Source organism: Andrographis paniculata, unplaced genomic scaffold (assembly GCF_009805555.1).
Source record: "Andrographis paniculata isolate CXL003 unplaced genomic scaffold, ASM980555v1 Contig60END, whole genome shotgun sequence".
NCBI lineage: Eukaryota > Viridiplantae > Streptophyta > Magnoliopsida > Lamiales > Acanthaceae > Andrographis > Andrographis paniculata.
Window position 1 is genome coordinate 899,483 of NW_026137596.1, and position 17,945 is coordinate 917,427.

The following is a 17,945-nucleotide window of genomic DNA, read 5'->3' on the forward strand; positions in this document are numbered from 1 at the left end:
AAATAAGGAGATGGAAGAAGAATACAGATGTATGTGTGTATATTTATGTGTAAAAAAACAGAAGAAACTGAGAAAAAAAAAATGGAGAAGAAAAAAAGATAGAAGAAGAAAGCAGGTGGAGTGGGTCTCTGAAGAAGAAAGCAGGTGGAGTGGGTCTCTGTATGTCTTAGTAATATATGTGTGTATATACGTATGTATATATGAAAAAAATAATGGTCAAAGATAAAATCAGTGGTCAAAAGTAATAAATATAAGGGTATAACGGTCCAAAAAATAAAAAATTAACGCCGTTAGTCCAATTTTGAAGGCAGAGGCGAATATGCAATATTTTATAAACCACAAATAAATTTTATGCAATTTTAAAATCAGAGGGGGTTTTTAGCAAATTCGAAAATCAACGTGTGGATTTTTTGTTATTTTGCCTATTTTATAAGATCTTGTAAGGTGAGCCGTGGCCGTGCTATATAAAGTAGCTGTTCCTGTTTGCAATTGAAATATTTAAACACCGTTATTATTTAAAGAGTAAAATAAAGTGTGTGAGTAAATTTGTGTAGTGTCTTATAAATGAAAAGCTGAAAGAAATAAATAAAAATATAAATGGCGACTGGGAAAGGGAAATAGTTTGAAATTGAGTTAAATTATCAAACTATAAACTTGAGTAACTCACATGCCAATGCCAACAAAAAGGAGGTTGTAAAACTATACGCATTGCTCCAACTGAACAGCATTAAGGATCAACTAAACTTATCATAATTCGACCCCAACCCATTTTGAAACAATGTACAAAGCTCAAGCTGGTGATAATGCAACTACAAAATACACAAGGGGCAAAAAATACCAGTCAATGAAAGCATCATAATAACAAATAAACAAACGAAAAAGATGTAATTGTGGCAGATAAATGTGCAGCCAACACGTTCTTGTCACGGGAACAAAATTTCAGACCAACAAAAACATCAGAGAGTACATTTCAGAAGGTAAAATGCAAAACTTCAACTTAGGTGCCACAATTTTATATAAGTAGATGATATAAAAAACCTAACTTGAAGGAGCTCCACCAAAGCCACCCCCACCGCGGCCAAAACCAGGGCGCCCGCCACCACCCTGCACCACATGCAAATCGAAGAACTCAGTCAGATGGTAAACATGATCTGATAATATTCTCCTATGTATATTATTGAACTAATAGCATGTATCCAAAAGGTCGAATTCTTTTATAGCAATTCATGTATAAGACAAACTACAAATCGTATCAAATGAAGACCAAACAGCAAAGCTATAGTTAGTGTTTGGAGGAGTATACAAATGCTACTAGGAAAAAGGTCTATATCAGCTGTGTAGCACTAAATTTAAGAAACGCAATATAATTCTTGGGGAATCATTATTACATAAACAAGATATATAACATAAGTGTTTATAATGTAAATAAGATATACTAAAGTCAAATAGAAATTTTTTTAAAAAATACCCTGAAAGCAGGCTGATAATCAGCAGGCGCTCCACCTTTGTCACCGCCAAATTCACCAGGTGGCCCTCTTGGTCCACCACGGTAGCCATCCCTATCACCACCAAACCGTGGTCTATCTCCATCAAATCTAGGAGGTCCACTGAAAAAGCCAAGAAAGAAAATTACAGAATTAAGTAAATGGGTGCTGGCTAAAGATAATCACCAAAATGAATTAACCAATAAATCTACACAATGTCATCAATGAACACAGATACAAGAATATCAATAGCCACAAAGTGCAAATCATAGGGCACACATGCAACAACAGAATGCATGACAACGAGTACAACAACTAATCTATGACACGGTTTCCAGGAAATAATTTCAAAAATCATTGTAGAACATGCAATAATGTCAGATTCACACAAAACTTATAAGATCCCATATAATTGCTTACGCATGCAAGTTATGGCAGATATCCAGAGTAGATTATATAAACTTAGCGACCACCAATAAAAGTATAAAACATCATACTTTTATAATTGAGCCACACACAATTTAGGGAGGAAGAATGGAAATATAAAACATTCGCATTAATCTACAAGGAGTAGAATAAAAACGTATTAAACATAGCTGGAAACTCACGATTTTCAAATCAACGTATTTAATGATCTTCACAAACCAAATGCTAAAGATGCAGAAACGAGACAGTCACTTCACTTACCGAGGACGATCTCCTGGCGGTCCACCCATGGGACGGCCAAGGGGCTTGGCCGACTTCTTCAGCGTGGCGGGGACGATTTCTGAGGGCAGGTTGAGGTACGTCCGCAGGAACTCAATTCCATCGTTAGTAAGATACCAATAGTAATGCATCCAGGCAAAAGTCTCCCGCACGTATTCCTTTGACTTGAAGCTCTGCATGAGCTTAATCACCTGGAGGTTCGGGACATCGATCTCGGGGTGCTTCGCCAAGTTGTAGTCCTTCTTTGCAAAGCACACACCCTCTGTTCCAAGATAAACACGTAAAAACGCCACCAACAAACAATTTCAAACGCAAACGAATCCTGAATCCAAGAAAGAAAATTCTCCTCACCTTGAAAGAGGTACTTGGAGATCTCTCTCCGGTTCTTCTCTGGAATAATCTGAAAATCAAAGCACCGATTAACAGCCTCCAAATTAAACCATACTTCCAACAAAACAAACCGCGCGCAGAAACAAAATCAACACTGAAAAACGTAAAAAAGAGTCCGAACATATATATTAAAGAACAAACAAACAGACACGCACCATGGCTGCTCTGCTCTAGAAGAGAGTCGATAGAATCACCAAATGCAGAAAATGCAGCTGCCGCTTCCGAGTAGAGTGCCCTAGCAATTGAGATTTAGGGTTTCTTATAAAGCTATCCCCAGATTAACGCTTTGGGCCCAATATATATTTAAGGGTTTCGTGGCTCAATAAATAAATAATGGGCCTTTTAGGCGCCCATTAAAATTCTCCAGCAGCGGCCCATTTTAAAATACAATGTTTTAAAGTCCAAAATCTTAAAATGGACTACAAAGCGTTCACGAAAATAGCGGGAGGGTATAAAAGTAATTGCAAGTGAGGGAATGCAACGACATTTCGCGCTGAATTTGAGTCCATGTGTGGGTCTCTATTCTCTCGTTTTCCGATATCTTTCTCTGCAGATTTTCTTCGTTTAAATTTCAAGCAATGAAGGTAAATTGCATGATTTTTGCATTTTTTTCTTTGGATTTGCAAATAAAAATATGCTGCAGTGTGTTCCACGCAGTACAGGTTTAAGTTTTTTTGTTGATTTTTGCTAGTGCTGTGCTTCTAGTACTGAATGCAATTCTGCTTTTGATGCAGTTATTATGTTGATAGGATTTGAAATATACTCATTATTCATTGATTTTCTGAATCGACTTGTAGATGAATCGCCTGAAATGAGCGAAGAAGTTCGGGAGCGGAGGTTGGAGCAGCTGCTGGAAGTTCACGGAACTGAAGATGAATTTTTCAGGTAATGCAATAATTGATTTTCAAGCGTTGGACGCTGTAACATTAATTTATGCATTGATTTTTGTAAAGTAAAAGTTATTTCAGCGGACTTGTTTGATCTTGTGTAAAAGAGGTTTTGACTTGTTTAATTGTTTTATCTGCAGAAGCGAAAAAATAAATACTACAAGGTATACAAGAGCTTCGCTTTTGGAATTTAATGAGGCGGAAACCTGTCGAAAGTTCCCAGGAGATTTTGACATGTTTGTTTTGCGGTGAGAATTATTTGCGCTCATTGTGATCATTCTTATCAGTATCGGTTCTGCTGTCTCTTTGAAATTCTGTATAAACCATTGTGGTATTTTATGAGCTTCTGATCGATCTTCTGGATAAGTAGGCTTTTAAATTGGTCCTTGGACTTAAAAATTCAGTACATAGTAATGAATGGTGTAGTGTGAACTTAGTTTCCTGAATTTTTTCAAACTAGGATGAAGTATATTCCTTTTTATTGAACTGGTCATACAAAGACAATGTTTAAGTGAACTTGAGACTTTAAACTAAGGTTTCTACCTCTTAGATTTTATAACTTACCAAACATTGCTATTTTGTTTCTTCATGGATCTTAAAATGATGTTTACTTAGCTACAGTCAACTTGATGGAGCATCTAGTGGTTTGGTGGAGTCCAGAAAGATACCATGTAACTCATCTGATTCAGTCCCTTCCACGAGATTGGATTCAGGGTTCTCCGGTGAAAGACAGGACAATCCAATGTTTATTTTAAGCAACGAGTGTTGCTCAAAAGGAAACTACAGTTCAGGTTTGCATGTCTCATCATTTTCTCTCAGATGCGTTGTATGTGTATAGCTCTCTTCTCCTTGTAGTTAGTATGGGCAACTTTTTGTATGTACTTATTTTAGAATAGATGGACATGAAAGCTACTATTTATTCTAATGGCCATTCCATCTAGCGTTGAAAAAATATGTATTTTTCCTTTCAGTGCATGCATTTTCTTCTTGTTATAAAAGCAAAATTGTTTAATTCAATTAGTTGAAAAGTTTTTGTACTCTTTTGAAGCTTGTATAATTCAAATCTTTTGGTTCAATATTGACACATTTTAACTTGTAATGCAGTGAGAAACGATGTCATGTTTCAGCATATACATTCGGCGTTGGAATCTGAGGCCGGAATATTGGATCGAAAAATCCTTAAAAGTGATCTCTTTCAGCTTAGGAAGACTGAAAATCCTTACCGCCCTCCACATTGTATTAAGGTATGGCCATCTGTTGTTTCCTGGGGACATATTATTTATAAGGGCAGAAAGGCATGTCTTGAAAGGCTTTGTTTTGGCTTTGACAGATTCAAATACTGTTGAAATGTTAACTTTCTGCCAATATAGCATTATTTTTCCTACAAAATAGGTATCTTTTCAGAGTGCCTTGTATGTAGGTTTTCATACAGAGTTTCTTCACTGCAGATGATGCCACAACCTTTGGATGCTTCATCTGAACTTCAGGCAGAATGCTCAGGAAATTCAATGGAGGCTGATCAAAGTGCCTCATCTAGCAGCAATACTGAAACTCATTCAATCAATTCTTCACTAGACAACTCTTGGAGGTGTAACAGAAGTGGTAGCATCGACTCCAGGCTCACCAAGGAAATAAATCAGGACAACGACCTTTTTGACGAATTTTGGTCTGAAATTTTGGAAATCATACAATTGCAGAAAGAGATTAAGTTCTCACCTGATGCAACAGGAGATACCGCCTCAAATTCTGATGTTAAAACATGCCTGCCTCAGAAGCACTCTCCACTTTTAGCAGAGAGGTCAATATCTGGAATTTTCGACTTCCTTGCATCGGATAATGATGCTGACTTAGCCTATTCAGGAGCAGAATTAAATTTGCCAGATGAAGACAGCTTAATTTCAACTGATGATATATTGATGGCTCCTCCCATTCCAATACCTGAACTATCAGATGCAGCAGTGGAACTCAAAAATATATCAAAAGCTCCGCGTGTTTTCGCGACATCTACAGAACTTAGTTTATCAGGCTCAGCCCAGCACAGAAGACTGCTTCCTCAGCTACCTTACTCACAAGCACCAGATACATTTGATCCAAAAAGGTCGTCTCTCCATACAAGGAATGATCAGATGAGTTTTATCTCAGAATTGATGACACCAAATACATCCCCTTACCTATCCAGCCAGGATTGGTATTCCTGTTCATATTTCCATCAACCTCCGATCAAGGAAGCCATGTTTACCAGACCCGAAATGCATGACTCTTTGGTTCAGTATTCACTGTGGCAGCAGCCAAATATTCGTACAGAGCAGCAAAATCACCTTCTGATCAATGCACGCCCTGTCGAACAAGTGGATACATCTGACATGAATGTGATGCAGTTCCTGCAGTGGACTCCGCAGCAAACAATCTTTCAAGGCTTTGGAACATCTACTACAGGTATGACAATTTAACTCTCTAGAAGTAGGCAGATAAAGTCATATATAACAAATTACTTAGCAGTGCTGGCAAATATAGACATGAAAATTCCTGCTACACCCTATACCAATTATGTGTCTATTTACATTCCCTATAACTGAAATTGGACTGCATTTAAGCACATAGGTCCTGTACGGAATTGGAAATAGAACAGAAAATAGATTGATACTCTTAACTCTTAACCTCTATAGGACCATGCCTTGCATTAATTATTATACATACACATATAATATAACCTTTGTTCATATACAAATCATATTACAACTCTATAAGCCTATGTTATGCATCATCATTCGTTCTAGTCTGGTGTAGTATGTATGTATGTATGTATATATATATATATATATATATAAAGATTAGCACAACTTCATGTACTTCCCTGCAACCTGCTGTTGTAGGAAGCTTTGGGGAGAAAGATGCACTGGGCTTCTGGCAGGATCAGCACAGAAGCAATTTCTCTGGTATCATTAGCCACTCGGTTGGCCTGGAACCAGGAGCCATGTTCTTGACAGGTACGACCCAACCTGCTTCTCAAAGTTATCCAACCTCAAACTAGCATATACATGCATCTGTTTTAGCTAGTAGACATAGTATTGAATAATAATAATACTGCACTTGTTATACCAGAAATAACAACTATATTGTATGCAATAAAGAAGACTGACAGCATAGCAAGTTGAAAGGATGATATATGATACTATATAAGTGCTGCCCAAATAGATTACAGCATATGTCTGGGTTTTGCTCTCTGAGTTTTACATGTGTAAAAAGAATGTCCTTGTATTCTTCAACAATGAGGTTATGCAAATAATAGTGGTTTGTGTCAGGCAAATAATCTATAGAGTACTATCTATAATAACTGATTTCAAAAAAGTAAAAAAGAAAATACTAGAAAAAGAAAGATTCCACGCGGAGTGTATAGCTTTGACATTTAAAAAGAATTTGTAAGAGGATCCAATTTTGCATTTTTCAGAAATAAGCTCTAACAATTGACAGATGAACATTTTTTTTCCCCAAGTCAATATGCATACAAGACAATTTACCGCATCAGAAAATAGAATACTTACATTTTAGAATTTGACGGCTTTCCACAGCTCCAGGACACCACCAAAACTCCATTAGAATCCTGCAAAAATAAACAAAACAGCACTCTTTTTCAGACAAAAGGCGTACTAATTGCACAACATGAAAAATTACTGCCGGGACTAGAAATGCACCACTATATTACCATGTAATGCAGCATCCTCGGATTGACTACTAATAAAGGAATCGGTAACATCAAATGCAATGTCCTTCTCAGAGTCAGTATCATAGGATGAAAGTAACCGTCTCTGCAACAGTAAATTAGAGTATGATTACAAATGCAAATCTCATGTAGCCTTCAGCCTTAACATGTCATAAATTACTAAAGCCATATAAGTCAGCATAGCATAGCTTGATGAATATAATGCTAAAGGAGTGTGCACAAATGCATACAAACACAATAAAACATGAAAGAACGAAGAATCTCTAGCAAGATATGCGTATTACCGACACTTATATTTGAGGAAAGACTTAGCACTTACATGATCCTCAAATTCGGGACTCGCTAAATTGATGGCAAGATTTCTCATCAACAACAAAACCTGTGTAGTAGTCCATGTAAGGGAAAGGTGTAAATGAAATGATGAATGATACACTTGTCAGTAATAAAAATTTTGCTTCAACTAAGAACCAATACTAAGTAGTCGGAAGACACCATAGAACACGAAACATGAATAATACATAATTATATATATATATGAAAAACCGGTGCCACTTTTTTTATTAAGTTTTTTCTTGTCCTCATTAAAAAGAGAAACTTCAAAATAGAGTCACAGCAAGAATACCGTCTCAATATCAATTGGATCCATCTTCTTCAGTTGCTGCAAGTGTCCAGTTGCATTTGGATCAAAGACACTGCCTATGAAGCCGTACACTTGAGCAAAATCAGGAAGAACTGCATTTGCAGAGTCGGGAACAGGCTCATATTAATTTGATTAAACCAATATATAGTAGAGCGGAAAAATAACACAGTCCACCCGAGATCAATGACAAGACGAGGCACAACAAATAAATTGAATGGTGGTAAGGGTTTAGGGTAAAATGAAAATAACTAACAGGTAAAATCCATATTAAACAAGTTAATAAAGAACTAGCAACTAAGTTTCAAATCAACAAGAGCATCATAAAAATTCTGGGGTGTTCGCTTCAATTAAGGATCTCACTGTTTACATTAAGCTATGGCCACAATGAGGCTAAAATAGGCTGCACTTATCTTGGCACCGTGGGTTGCCCACAATGGGCTAAGCTCAACTTGTCCTCGTTGGCTAACTAACAACTACCGACTCGTTTTTTAATCTAACAAGAATAAACTTTTTTGCAGCATTTTGTCAGATCACCTGAAAACAAACCAGCAAGTCACTTTGGCAATAGAAAATTTCAATAGTTGACTAATCTCACCCTTAGACCTTGTCCTCGGAGTGTTTCCATCGCTACCACAAGAGTAAACATTAGACATTGACTGCCCAGCAGGAGGGAAATTGCCTGCAGCAGAACAAAATTTTGAGTTCTATACAGACAACATAGAAACCCCTAATGAAGAAATGCTATGGTAGACAAGAACATAAAATGAACCTGTAGTCACATGTGAAAAGCCGGGGCTATGCATGGAATTGTCATGCCATCCAGGTACAGATACAGCAGTCTCAGGATGTACAAGTAATGTGGATGTATCTGGCCTCTGTACACCTCCAGGATCAGGAATTGCAGGAGAAGCTTGAAAGGACGATAGCTCCTGTGAACCTGCCGGGGCTACCAATCACAACAAAAACAAGTTAGGTACCTTCAGGATCGGGTACTACCACCATGCCTGAACAGAATAAAACCCTTACCAGTTTTGGAAGCTTTATGTGGATATGGGTGAGCAGCTTTCCTCTTAGGCCGAGGTGGAGGAAGGTGTTCATTAGTTCCAGTTTTTTGAACCTTCAGAAAATACTTCTGGGCATGGCTACGTATCTATAGGGGTCATTTATTTGTCAATTACAACGTAACAGTCAACTAATGGTATCCTATAACGGTAGCATCAAAAAATTAAGTGCATCCAATAACCCTAGCAACAAATATTTATCTTCATAGAGAGATTCCCAAGTAAAAAGGCTTTGAAGCACCAAAGTATTGTAATTCTCGCTTTTGTATTAAAAAACAAAGTAGCAAATAGCATTTGAATTACTTTAATCAAGCATCGCATTTGTAGCAGATTCAATATGATGTTAGTGTATATTTGAATATGTATAAAATGAGAAATTAGTTTTTTTCAGGCAAATTATGCATTCCTGATATGTGCAATAACCAAACCATCAAAAGCTCTTTCCCATTCCTTTCAGACAGCATTCTACGATTTCTTGCAATGCTTCCCACTTATTTGAAAGATGTTTATAGAATCTTATGTGTCATTTAAACTAAGTTTTAAAATATTACTTGACAATAGATGTTGCAAACATCAAATCACATTGTATGAACTTAGATATGTAAGTCGAAACATTATAGCATAATTAACTACAAAGAAATGTTCAGATTATATGAATGGATTTTTATCAAATGGACACAAGATATCCTTTTAGTATGATGCAATGTAAAAAGAATCAGCTAAAGGCATTACACGTGTCAATGAGATTGCACCAATACTTTCAATCGGAGAATAAAATTCTTAACAAGTAGCTTTCAATTCAAATAATTGCTATATGTATAGGAGTTCGAGCCACTTTCTTAAGAAAATAGTCAAGCAACTTTACCTAGAAAATCAAGCTGATGATATGCAACAATTACCTGAATGACTGTCTTTGATCCAACAAATGCTTCAATTTTTTTCCAATCACGGTCAAAACTGAATGAAAATTATAAATCGAGTCAGCATAATTTATAACCCTTCTCCCTAATAAAAATATTTAAAACTTGTCTTGAACTTGGTTACTTTTGATCTTTATTGACATAGGAATAGTACTACATAACACTAGCTCAGATCAACCTCATTATCGAATATCCCCTTTAATTTAAAACAAAATCATTAAAAGGAACTGCAAAAAATGATGAATCTTCCCTTCACAAGACAGATTTCATACTCAAATCTTATACATTGATGAAGCTCCTGTAGTGATAAACCCTAACACAAATAATAATAACAAATACGCTCAAAATTGAGCGTAGAATACCAAAATCGATAATCAAAAGATTGATAGAATTGACAACAATTAGAAAGAGAACCTCAGGACTAACACTCAATTCTAAACTTGTTCAACTATTTCCGATCAAAAATATCAGGCCGCACCCAAAGAAGAATTACGAAAACCCCAAAATTCAACCAAACCAGAACAAACCAACTCAGAAACCATCAACTCATCGCCGCACCTAAAAAAGCCCTAAATTCCAACAAATTAACAAATTCAAAAAATTGAACATCCAAACCACAGGCTTACAGATGCAGTGCCTCGAGAAACTTGTCGTGCTCGGGCTCAGTCCAGCTCTCGCGCGATTTGGTAATGGTGTAGGGTTTCCGCACCTTCTTACTCGGGTCGTCCAACGGCGCCGCCGCATTCCCCGCCGCGGGGGACGAAAACGAGCCGAGATTCGGCAGAGCCATGCCGGTCGCATCCAGGTAGAAGCCTTCGGGTGGGTTCGCGTTCAATGACACCATGCGCGTATCTAATCTTAAGGATTCTGATCCTTCTTCTGGTAGGCCTTTGTGACGATGATGGTGAAGTAAATGCAGAGATTCTGCGGCGCAGACTGAGACTCCTTTTTTTTATTTGTTTATTTTATAAATATTTTCAACAGCTTCAATTTATAGGTGGAATCTCAGCCGACTTTTTCGAGTTCAGATCCTCTGCTTCTGGGTTCTTAGGTGACTCTAAAACGTTCCAATAAAATGCCGACACGTGTCGAGTGGCTGACCGCTCCTACCCCGCCTTATCGACAAAGCCTTTTTGGGCCTGACAGGAATTATTACAGTTGCGCTGTCTAACGTGCAGACCCAATAATCAGACAAAAAAATGATAGCTATAATAAAAGTTAGAAATATCTCTTTTCGGATAATTCAATTGAATAATTTTCTAACGTAAATAATCTATTTATAATAAAGTTTATACTTTTTTTACTCATTTACAAAATATCACTCTTTTCGTCTATTAAAAAATACTCTTTTTTTTTTTTGTTCTAATACAAGTATATTTTATATTTAATAAATATAAGCTTATTATCTATTATAAACATTTAATTTTAATTAAATCAATTAAATATATAAAATTTAATTAATAATTATTTTACTTATTTTTTTTTTACCTAATTGCACGGGTGTATATATAATTAAAATATGTTAAAAACAATATTGTAATGTAATTATATATTTGATAAATTTTATATATATAATTTATTTATAATTATATAAAATAAATATATATAATAAAATTATTTTTACACTATATAAATAAAAGTAGATAAAATATTGTACATGAATCGTATATAATATAAATCATAATATTTAAGTAAAAGTTATTTTATAAACTACGGAAAAAAATATATAATTTCAAAAAAAATAGAAAAAAATAGTTATAAACTACGGAAAAAAATATATAATTTCAAAAAAAATTAGAAAAAAATAGTTATAATTGTTAAGGTCTTTTCATATTCATATTTTTCGCACCAATCTATCATAACTATAACTTGAAACACCGGAGATGGAGCATCTGCTCTTGCAAACATTGTAAATGCAGTCAAATAAATTTTTGGCATTATTTTTCCATTTATATAAATATAAATAGATAAGAAATATATATTTACTTATTAGAAAAAAAATAAGTAATTCAAAATTTTTAATTAATGCATATGCATTATCTTTCTAAAAAATACTAAAATTATCTAAACAAAAAATATATAAATTATATCTAAATTTTCTCCATAAAACTATCTACAAAAATATAAAGATACTAAAAACCTTGATACTTCATACGGTATTCATCTATATAAACATAAATAGATACGAAATATATATTAAGTAAGTAATCAGCAAAAATAAGAAAATGGTGGGTCCACTTGAGTGGACTACACCAAAGGGGTGGAGAGTCCTAATTTGCTTTAATTCAATTACTATCATTCAAAGAAATAAATAAAATAGGGTATAGTTAACTTCAGATTCAAATGCATCCACACTCCACAATCAACATCATCAATGTCGAGAATTGCATCACAAGAAAGAGAATTGCATCACAAGAAAAGAAAACAAAGTAACAATTAACAAATTGAAATAAAATAATTAACAATTACATGTAAAAAAATATGAAAATTGATCCGAATTTAAGCAAAGTATGAAAAATCTCTGATGAGACAAATGCGTATCACTAAGGTGACAAATTGTTGAAAGCCGTAATCTGAAACCCTATTCAAAAAACCAGAATTTTCAACCCAAAGCTATGAAAATTCTCTGAGGAGACAAATGGTGTGACAAATGGTTGAAAGCTATAATCTGAAACCCTCTTCAAATAACCGGATTCTTCAAACCCAAAGCAAAATATGAAAATTCTCTAATGAGACAAAATGGTTAAAAGGCGAAACTCTCTTCAAAGAACTAAATTCTTCAACCCAAAGCAAAATATGAAAATTCTCTGAGGAGACAAAAAAAGCGTAATATGAAATTATCTTCAAAGAAATACATGTGAGTATGAGAGGAAGAAATTGCACAGAAAAGAAAACTGTAAAAAAACTGTAAAATTTGAGTGAAACTGTAAAATTTGACTGAGTATTTCTTTTTATTTTTTTATTGTTGAAAATTCCAAAATTCTAAAATGTCAGAAATTAAGAGAGGGTGGGGTCCAAACCTTTTACTATAGTTATATATAGGATAGGATATGAGAGGATTATATTTTTTAAAAAGTATCGTATTTACAATATGCATGACTTGAGAATCATAAGATGTAGCGAAAAATTTTGATTGAATTGTTGTATGATGTGATATAAATAGGTATTGATATTATATTTTGAATGTAAAATTGATTTTTAATATAATATAAAAATAAAAAAATATGTGTTTGATTTGATATTTTTTTAAAAAAAAAAATTTGGATGAATAGTATATTGGAAATCTAATCCGCCGAACAAACACACCCTTAAAAAATTTGCCCATTGTGTTTGCTCTCAAATTAAATACACCCTTGCTCTAGCAAAACTATATATTATTATTAGAATAAAAAAATATTATCAATGATGGGCTTAGCAACTTTGTGGGCTAAATTCTTGAAACACGTTTGGAATTACAAGCCCAATAAGTTTCTAAATGTTTTACACTTACACATGCATCCAAAAAGAAATTAATATTTCAGTCCCGGTGCAATTGTCGTTTACTTTTTGTACATAAATTTTATAATATTAGTATTATAATATATTGTAGTGAAAAAAACAAAAATATCTTTATTAGTATTGTGTAATATAAAAGTAATGATATTTGTGTAATATAGTCTAAATTAGAAGAACATTTATTATATTAGGTAGATTGTACAATTACTAAATTTTAGGACAAACAAAAATAAAAATTTAAGAACCTTTGACCGAGTAAGTATATATATATATACATATAGTAAAACTAATACGAGGATGCGTGACCAAGCTTCCATCATACACCATTAATAGTTAGTTATGCAAGCAGACGCAGCAGCCACAATAATAAAAAGCTTGAGGAGGTGTCAATCATCACTCATACTACTCATACACACTCCATTTAAATGGAGTACAACTTTTTTAAATTACACAATTTGTTTTCAAAAATAAAATATTTAATATTTAATACTCCGTGATTTTTTATCAAAAAAAAATAAAAATAAAAAAATTTATGTAATACTCTTTTCGTCTCATCACAATTGATATTATTTTTATTTCTGTCTTGTTTCATAACAATTGACACATTTCTATTTTTTTTTAAAATTATTAAACTAAAATATATTTAATAAATATAAATCAACTTAATTAATATCCACTCAAAACCCTTTTATTTCTACCCCTCTCCTTAAAAAATAAATATTTTTATTTATATTTAAAACCATACATCTTTTATAAAATTTATTTATGTTAATTATAAATAAACAAAAATATTTTTTTATTTACTTGTATTATAAAAGATTTTATGCTTTACAAGATAAATAATATACATATTACATATATTTTTTAATTGCTATATATTTTTTAAATATTTAAACATATATTTTAATTTTGTTAATAATATATATTAAATTTACTTTAAAACTATAAGCATTATTAATTATACAAAAAATAATATAATAATATTATAACTAATTATTATTAACTAATTAAACATTCTCACCTTAAGTACTTTGTCCCTAATCAAATGGTTAAATTCTGGTGGGACGGAGGGAATATTTTATAAATATATATATAAATATTACTATTGATAATAAATATGTCTAATATCTATTTATCTATTTGTTTTTTCACACAGTTTGAAAATATTAGTATTATATTGTATCATGTAAATATAAGTGTAATATATTGTAAATTTGAAGAGTGTTTATAATCTTAAGTAGAAAATATAGTTAGGGTGTGTTTGTTTGGGGGATTGAATTTTAATTCCATTATTCATCCTATTTTTTTCCCTAAAAAACATCAAATCAAACACCTATTTTTTATTTTTTATATTATACTAAAAATCAATTTTACATTCAAAACATCACATTAACACCTAATTATATCACATAATACAACTATTTAAATTCAAAATTTTTACTATTCAAATCTCAACTCAAAATCCAAACCCCCGAACAAACACACCTTTACTAGAAAATGAAATTCATATTTTGGTATAAAACGGATGAAAATAGATAGATTATTACCGAATGAATAGAGAATTAAAACATCAAAAGTATATATACAATCGAAACGATGATTGTTGGTAATGAAATTTGGGTGGCAAGGAAAGGAAAACAATGGGACAAAAGAACTTTCAAGAGATGGGCCCTCAACCAAGAATTACATGCAGAGGATAGGAATCTTCCAAACGGCATCGTATTGTAAGAATTCAACAACGTCGACTGAGGATTTTAAAACCCTGACGTAAGCAAGACGACGTTGACGGTTGACCTTGTTGACTCAGCCTGCCTGCTTCCACTGTATGTGTACTGCTACAATATTATATAGACAAGAAATGCACAATAATGATTCTTACCTGGGAAGCCATTGGTTTCGACATTTTCTCCTCCTCGGATTTCCCGACCTCGAATATTCCTAAACCCTAATCATCTTCTTCTTCTTCTTCTTCCCTTAAATCGTCGTCTTTATTCTGCACTTTTCAACTGTAATTTCTTCATCGGATCTTGAAATTCCTGGAAATTAAAAGGAAATGAAGGTCAGTTCATTCTGCTCTTTATTCTTTTATATATTCTGATTCTGATTCTGATCTTAATTCTTTGTAATATAAAAACACTGATGGTCTTTGTTGGGTCTCTGAAAATTAATTACTGATGTCTGAATTGGGTTTCTTCTGCAGAAAATTGTGCTGAAGCTGGACTTTGCCGATGACAAAATTAAGCAGAAAGCCATGAAAAAGGTCTCCGGCCTCTCAGGTGCGTTACTGTACAGTTCTCTACAGTTACGTCATATTTGCAATTCGATCCTCGAACTTTCGGTAATCTCGTTTATGGCTCCCCAATTCTATTTAGGGTTGGAGTCGATAGCATTCGATCCAAAGGAGAAGAAGCTGGTGCTCACCGGCGACATAGATCCGGTCGCTGTCGTGGCGAGACTGCGGAAGCTCTGCCGCACGGAGATCGTCTCCGTCGGGCCGGCGAAGGAGCCGGAGAAGAAGAAGGAAGAGCCTAAGAAGGAGGAGCCGAAGAAGCCCGACGATAAGAAAAAGGACGGTCCGAAGGAGGATCCGAATGTAATCAAGGCTCTTCCGGCGTTCTACCAGCAACCGTACTACTACCCGGCGGCGTACCAGTACCAGTACCACGCGCCGCCGCCGCCGCCGTACGGCCAACGGAGCGTGGAGGAGGATCCCAACGGGTGTGTAATTTGTTAATTGTTGAAATTTGTTTGTTTTATTTCCGGGGGTAGTTTTGGTATTTTTGTTTATTATATTTTGCAAAGAGGTGGGACTTTTTCTTGCCAGAGAAAAATAAATAATTAAATATTGGGCTCTTGGATATAATTGTGTATATATTTTTGTATGTATGTATTAATTGAATAAATCGTTATTTATATTATTACTAGTTGTGGTACTATAATTCAATAAAATTTTGAGGATGTTCATAGTTCCAATAGAAATTTCCAATTTTATTTTTATTTTTCGAATATTGATAAATTTATAGTAATTGCGTGTTGGACGACGAGAAGCATCAATAATAGAACAAAGAATGCTTCCAAAACCTAAGCTTTTATTGGACATTTTATGATCGTTTTGCTTATCTATTATTTTTGTCGTTAGTTTTTATGTTCATCACACAGTGATTATGACTTTTTTTAAAAAAATAAATAAATAAATAAGTTGATGAAAAAGTCATAAGTTTGATTCGGTTTTAGATCTTCGATGTTGAATATCTTATCATTTAAAATTGAACTTGTGGAATGTGTATTTGGAAAATTGCTACATTTTTTTGTCGATTTATATGTTGTTCCTAACATCATCTTGTGGTCGTTCATTTAAAAAAAATGACAAATTATAATTTTATTTACATAAATTTTAACACTATTTATTAATAATAGTATTTTATTTTATTTTATTTTCATAAAATATCACATCGAATATATATTTTACACAAAAAAATTAAGTGTAGGAAATTAAATATTTTTTTTTTCTTTTTCTTCAGTTACTATACAATTTTTTATTATTTATATCTTCTGAAATATATATACATATTCTTAAAAATATTACATTAATTATTATTTAAATGAAAATTTTAATATTTCAAAATCAATAAATAATAACAAAAAACACTAAATAAAAATAAAACGGCTATTGTGTCAGATTATAATCTCAAATTTATTTTAATACTGTTCACCTAACACAATTATTAATAAAAATATATCATTTTATTTTATAAAACACTATATTAAACTATTTTTCCGTCCAAATACAATAGTCTTGTTTATCATTTTTGTTCGTCTCAAAACAATAGTCTCATTTCCATAAATAATCATAGCACTATAAAACTACTATTACTTTTTCATTATTGTTATACAATTGTTATTGTTTTTTACACTAATACACTCACAATGGCAAAAAAGTTTTTTACCTTTACTTTTTACCTACTATCAATATAATATCAATATTCCTTAAATCGTTTGGGACAGAGAAGGTATTATTTATATTAAAATTCAAATCAAAACCTTAAATTCAAATAAAAAACTAAACAAACCCCAAAAATTGAAGTTATTGCTTGTTATTGCTACGTGTAAACCTGCAGGCGCTACTCGAAAGTACGCACTGGATACCCCGATCGAATTTAATACCCTTCAAACTAGGTTGGACAGATAAATCACACTAGCCGAACCGTAACTTTTTTTTTTTTTTTTTGGTTCTATCGGTTATGGTGTATAGATTTGTTATAATTATATAACTAGTGTATTTTTTATTAAAATATTCATTTTAACAAAATATCAAAAGAAATTACTACCTAAGGATAAAACTTAAATACAAAAAAATAAACAAAAACACAAATCAAACAGACTATTTGCTCCCAAAAATTTTAAAATACTAACATATTTAAGCACCTTTATGCCCAAATGATCACAATCTCCCCACTTCTTTTATTATTATACAAACCAATGGAAAATCACCATAGGAGTATTTTACTTTGTCTTGGGATTTTGAATTTAAATTTTGTTTCAAACAATATTTATTAAAAAAAATGTAAAATGAATACCTTATAATCATTTTTGTTTTTAAATATGTTGGGTTTGTTCACTTATATTTTTTAGTAACATGATA

The 17,945-nt window shown here is 32.9% G+C and overlaps 3 protein-coding genes across 5 annotated transcripts; 1 reads left to right on the forward strand and 2 right to left on the reverse strand.

Moving 5' to 3' along the window:
• Positions 1-835: 835 nt before the first annotated feature.
• On the reverse strand, positions 836-2,854 carry LOC127260113 (40S ribosomal protein S10-1-like). Its single transcript, XM_051287789.1, has 5 exons — positions 2,735-2,854; positions 2,541-2,589; positions 2,172-2,451; positions 1,469-1,607; positions 836-1,104 (listed from the first exon to the last, which is right to left on the reverse strand). The coding sequence occupies exons 1-5, from the start codon at positions 2,735-2,737 to the stop codon at positions 1,039-1,041; spliced, it is 537 nt and encodes a 178-aa protein (XP_051143746.1). The 5' UTR covers positions 2,738-2,854; the 3' UTR covers positions 836-1,038.
• Positions 2,855-6,273: 3,419 nt separating this feature from the next.
• LOC127259965 (protein REVEILLE 6-like) lies at positions 6,274-10,784 on the reverse strand. Of its 3 annotated transcripts, none has more exons than XM_051287586.1 (10): positions 10,435-10,784; positions 9,788-9,845; positions 8,854-8,977; positions 8,597-8,773; positions 8,423-8,506; positions 7,810-7,919; positions 7,507-7,566; positions 7,170-7,272; positions 7,009-7,067; positions 6,274-6,468 (listed from the first exon to the last, which is right to left on the reverse strand). In XM_051287586.1, the coding sequence occupies exons 1-9, from the start codon at positions 10,650-10,652 to the stop codon at positions 7,060-7,062; spliced, it is 942 nt and encodes a 313-aa protein (XP_051143543.1). In that variant the 5' UTR covers positions 10,653-10,784; the 3' UTR covers positions 6,274-6,468; positions 7,009-7,059. The 3 variants fall into 3 exon arrangements, with proteins under 3 accessions (XP_051143543.1, XP_051143541.1, XP_051143542.1); XM_051287584.1 differs by having other exon boundaries at positions 6,274-6,493; XM_051287585.1 differs by having other exon boundaries at positions 6,274-6,465; positions 10,435-10,783.
• A 4,375-nt stretch (positions 10,785-15,159) lies between these two features.
• LOC127259255 (heavy metal-associated isoprenylated plant protein 39-like) lies at positions 15,160-16,221 on the forward strand. The gene is made up of 3 exons (XM_051286452.1): positions 15,160-15,362; positions 15,504-15,579; positions 15,676-16,221. Exons 1-3 carry the CDS (start codon positions 15,357-15,359, stop codon positions 16,035-16,037), a joined length of 444 nt encoding a protein of 147 aa, XP_051142409.1. The 5' UTR covers positions 15,160-15,356; the 3' UTR covers positions 16,038-16,221.
• The last annotated feature ends 1,724 nt before the right edge of the window (positions 16,222-17,945 follow it).

Bases quoted from the DNA above. Each gene is read 5' to 3' on its own strand.
- LOC127260113 (XM_051287789.1), bottom strand. The intron at 1,608-2,171 runs GTAAGTGAAGTG...TGGCTTTTTCAG, and splicing joins CCGCCAGGAGATCGTCCTCG to TGGACCTCCTAGATTTGATG. The intron at 1,105-1,468 runs GTATTTTTTAAA...CATGTGGTGCAG, and splicing joins ATTATCAGCCTGCTTTCAGG to GGTGGTGGCGGGCGCCCTGG.
- LOC127259965 (XM_051287586.1), bottom strand. From the start codon at position 10,652: ATGGTGTCATTGAACGCGAACCCACCCGAAGGCTTCTACCTGGATGCG. The intron at 9,846-10,434 runs GTAAGCCTGTGG...ATTTTCATTCAG, and splicing joins TTTCTCGAGGCACTGCATCT to TTTTGACCGTGATTGGAAAA. The intron at 8,507-8,596 runs GTTCATTTTATG...GTTCTGCTGCAG, and splicing joins CTTTTCACATGTGACTACAG to GCAATTTCCCTCCTGCTGGG.
- LOC127259255 (XM_051286452.1), top strand. The intron at 15,580-15,675 runs GTGCGTTACTGT...AATTCTATTTAG, and splicing joins AAAGGTCTCCGGCCTCTCAG to GGTTGGAGTCGATAGCATTC.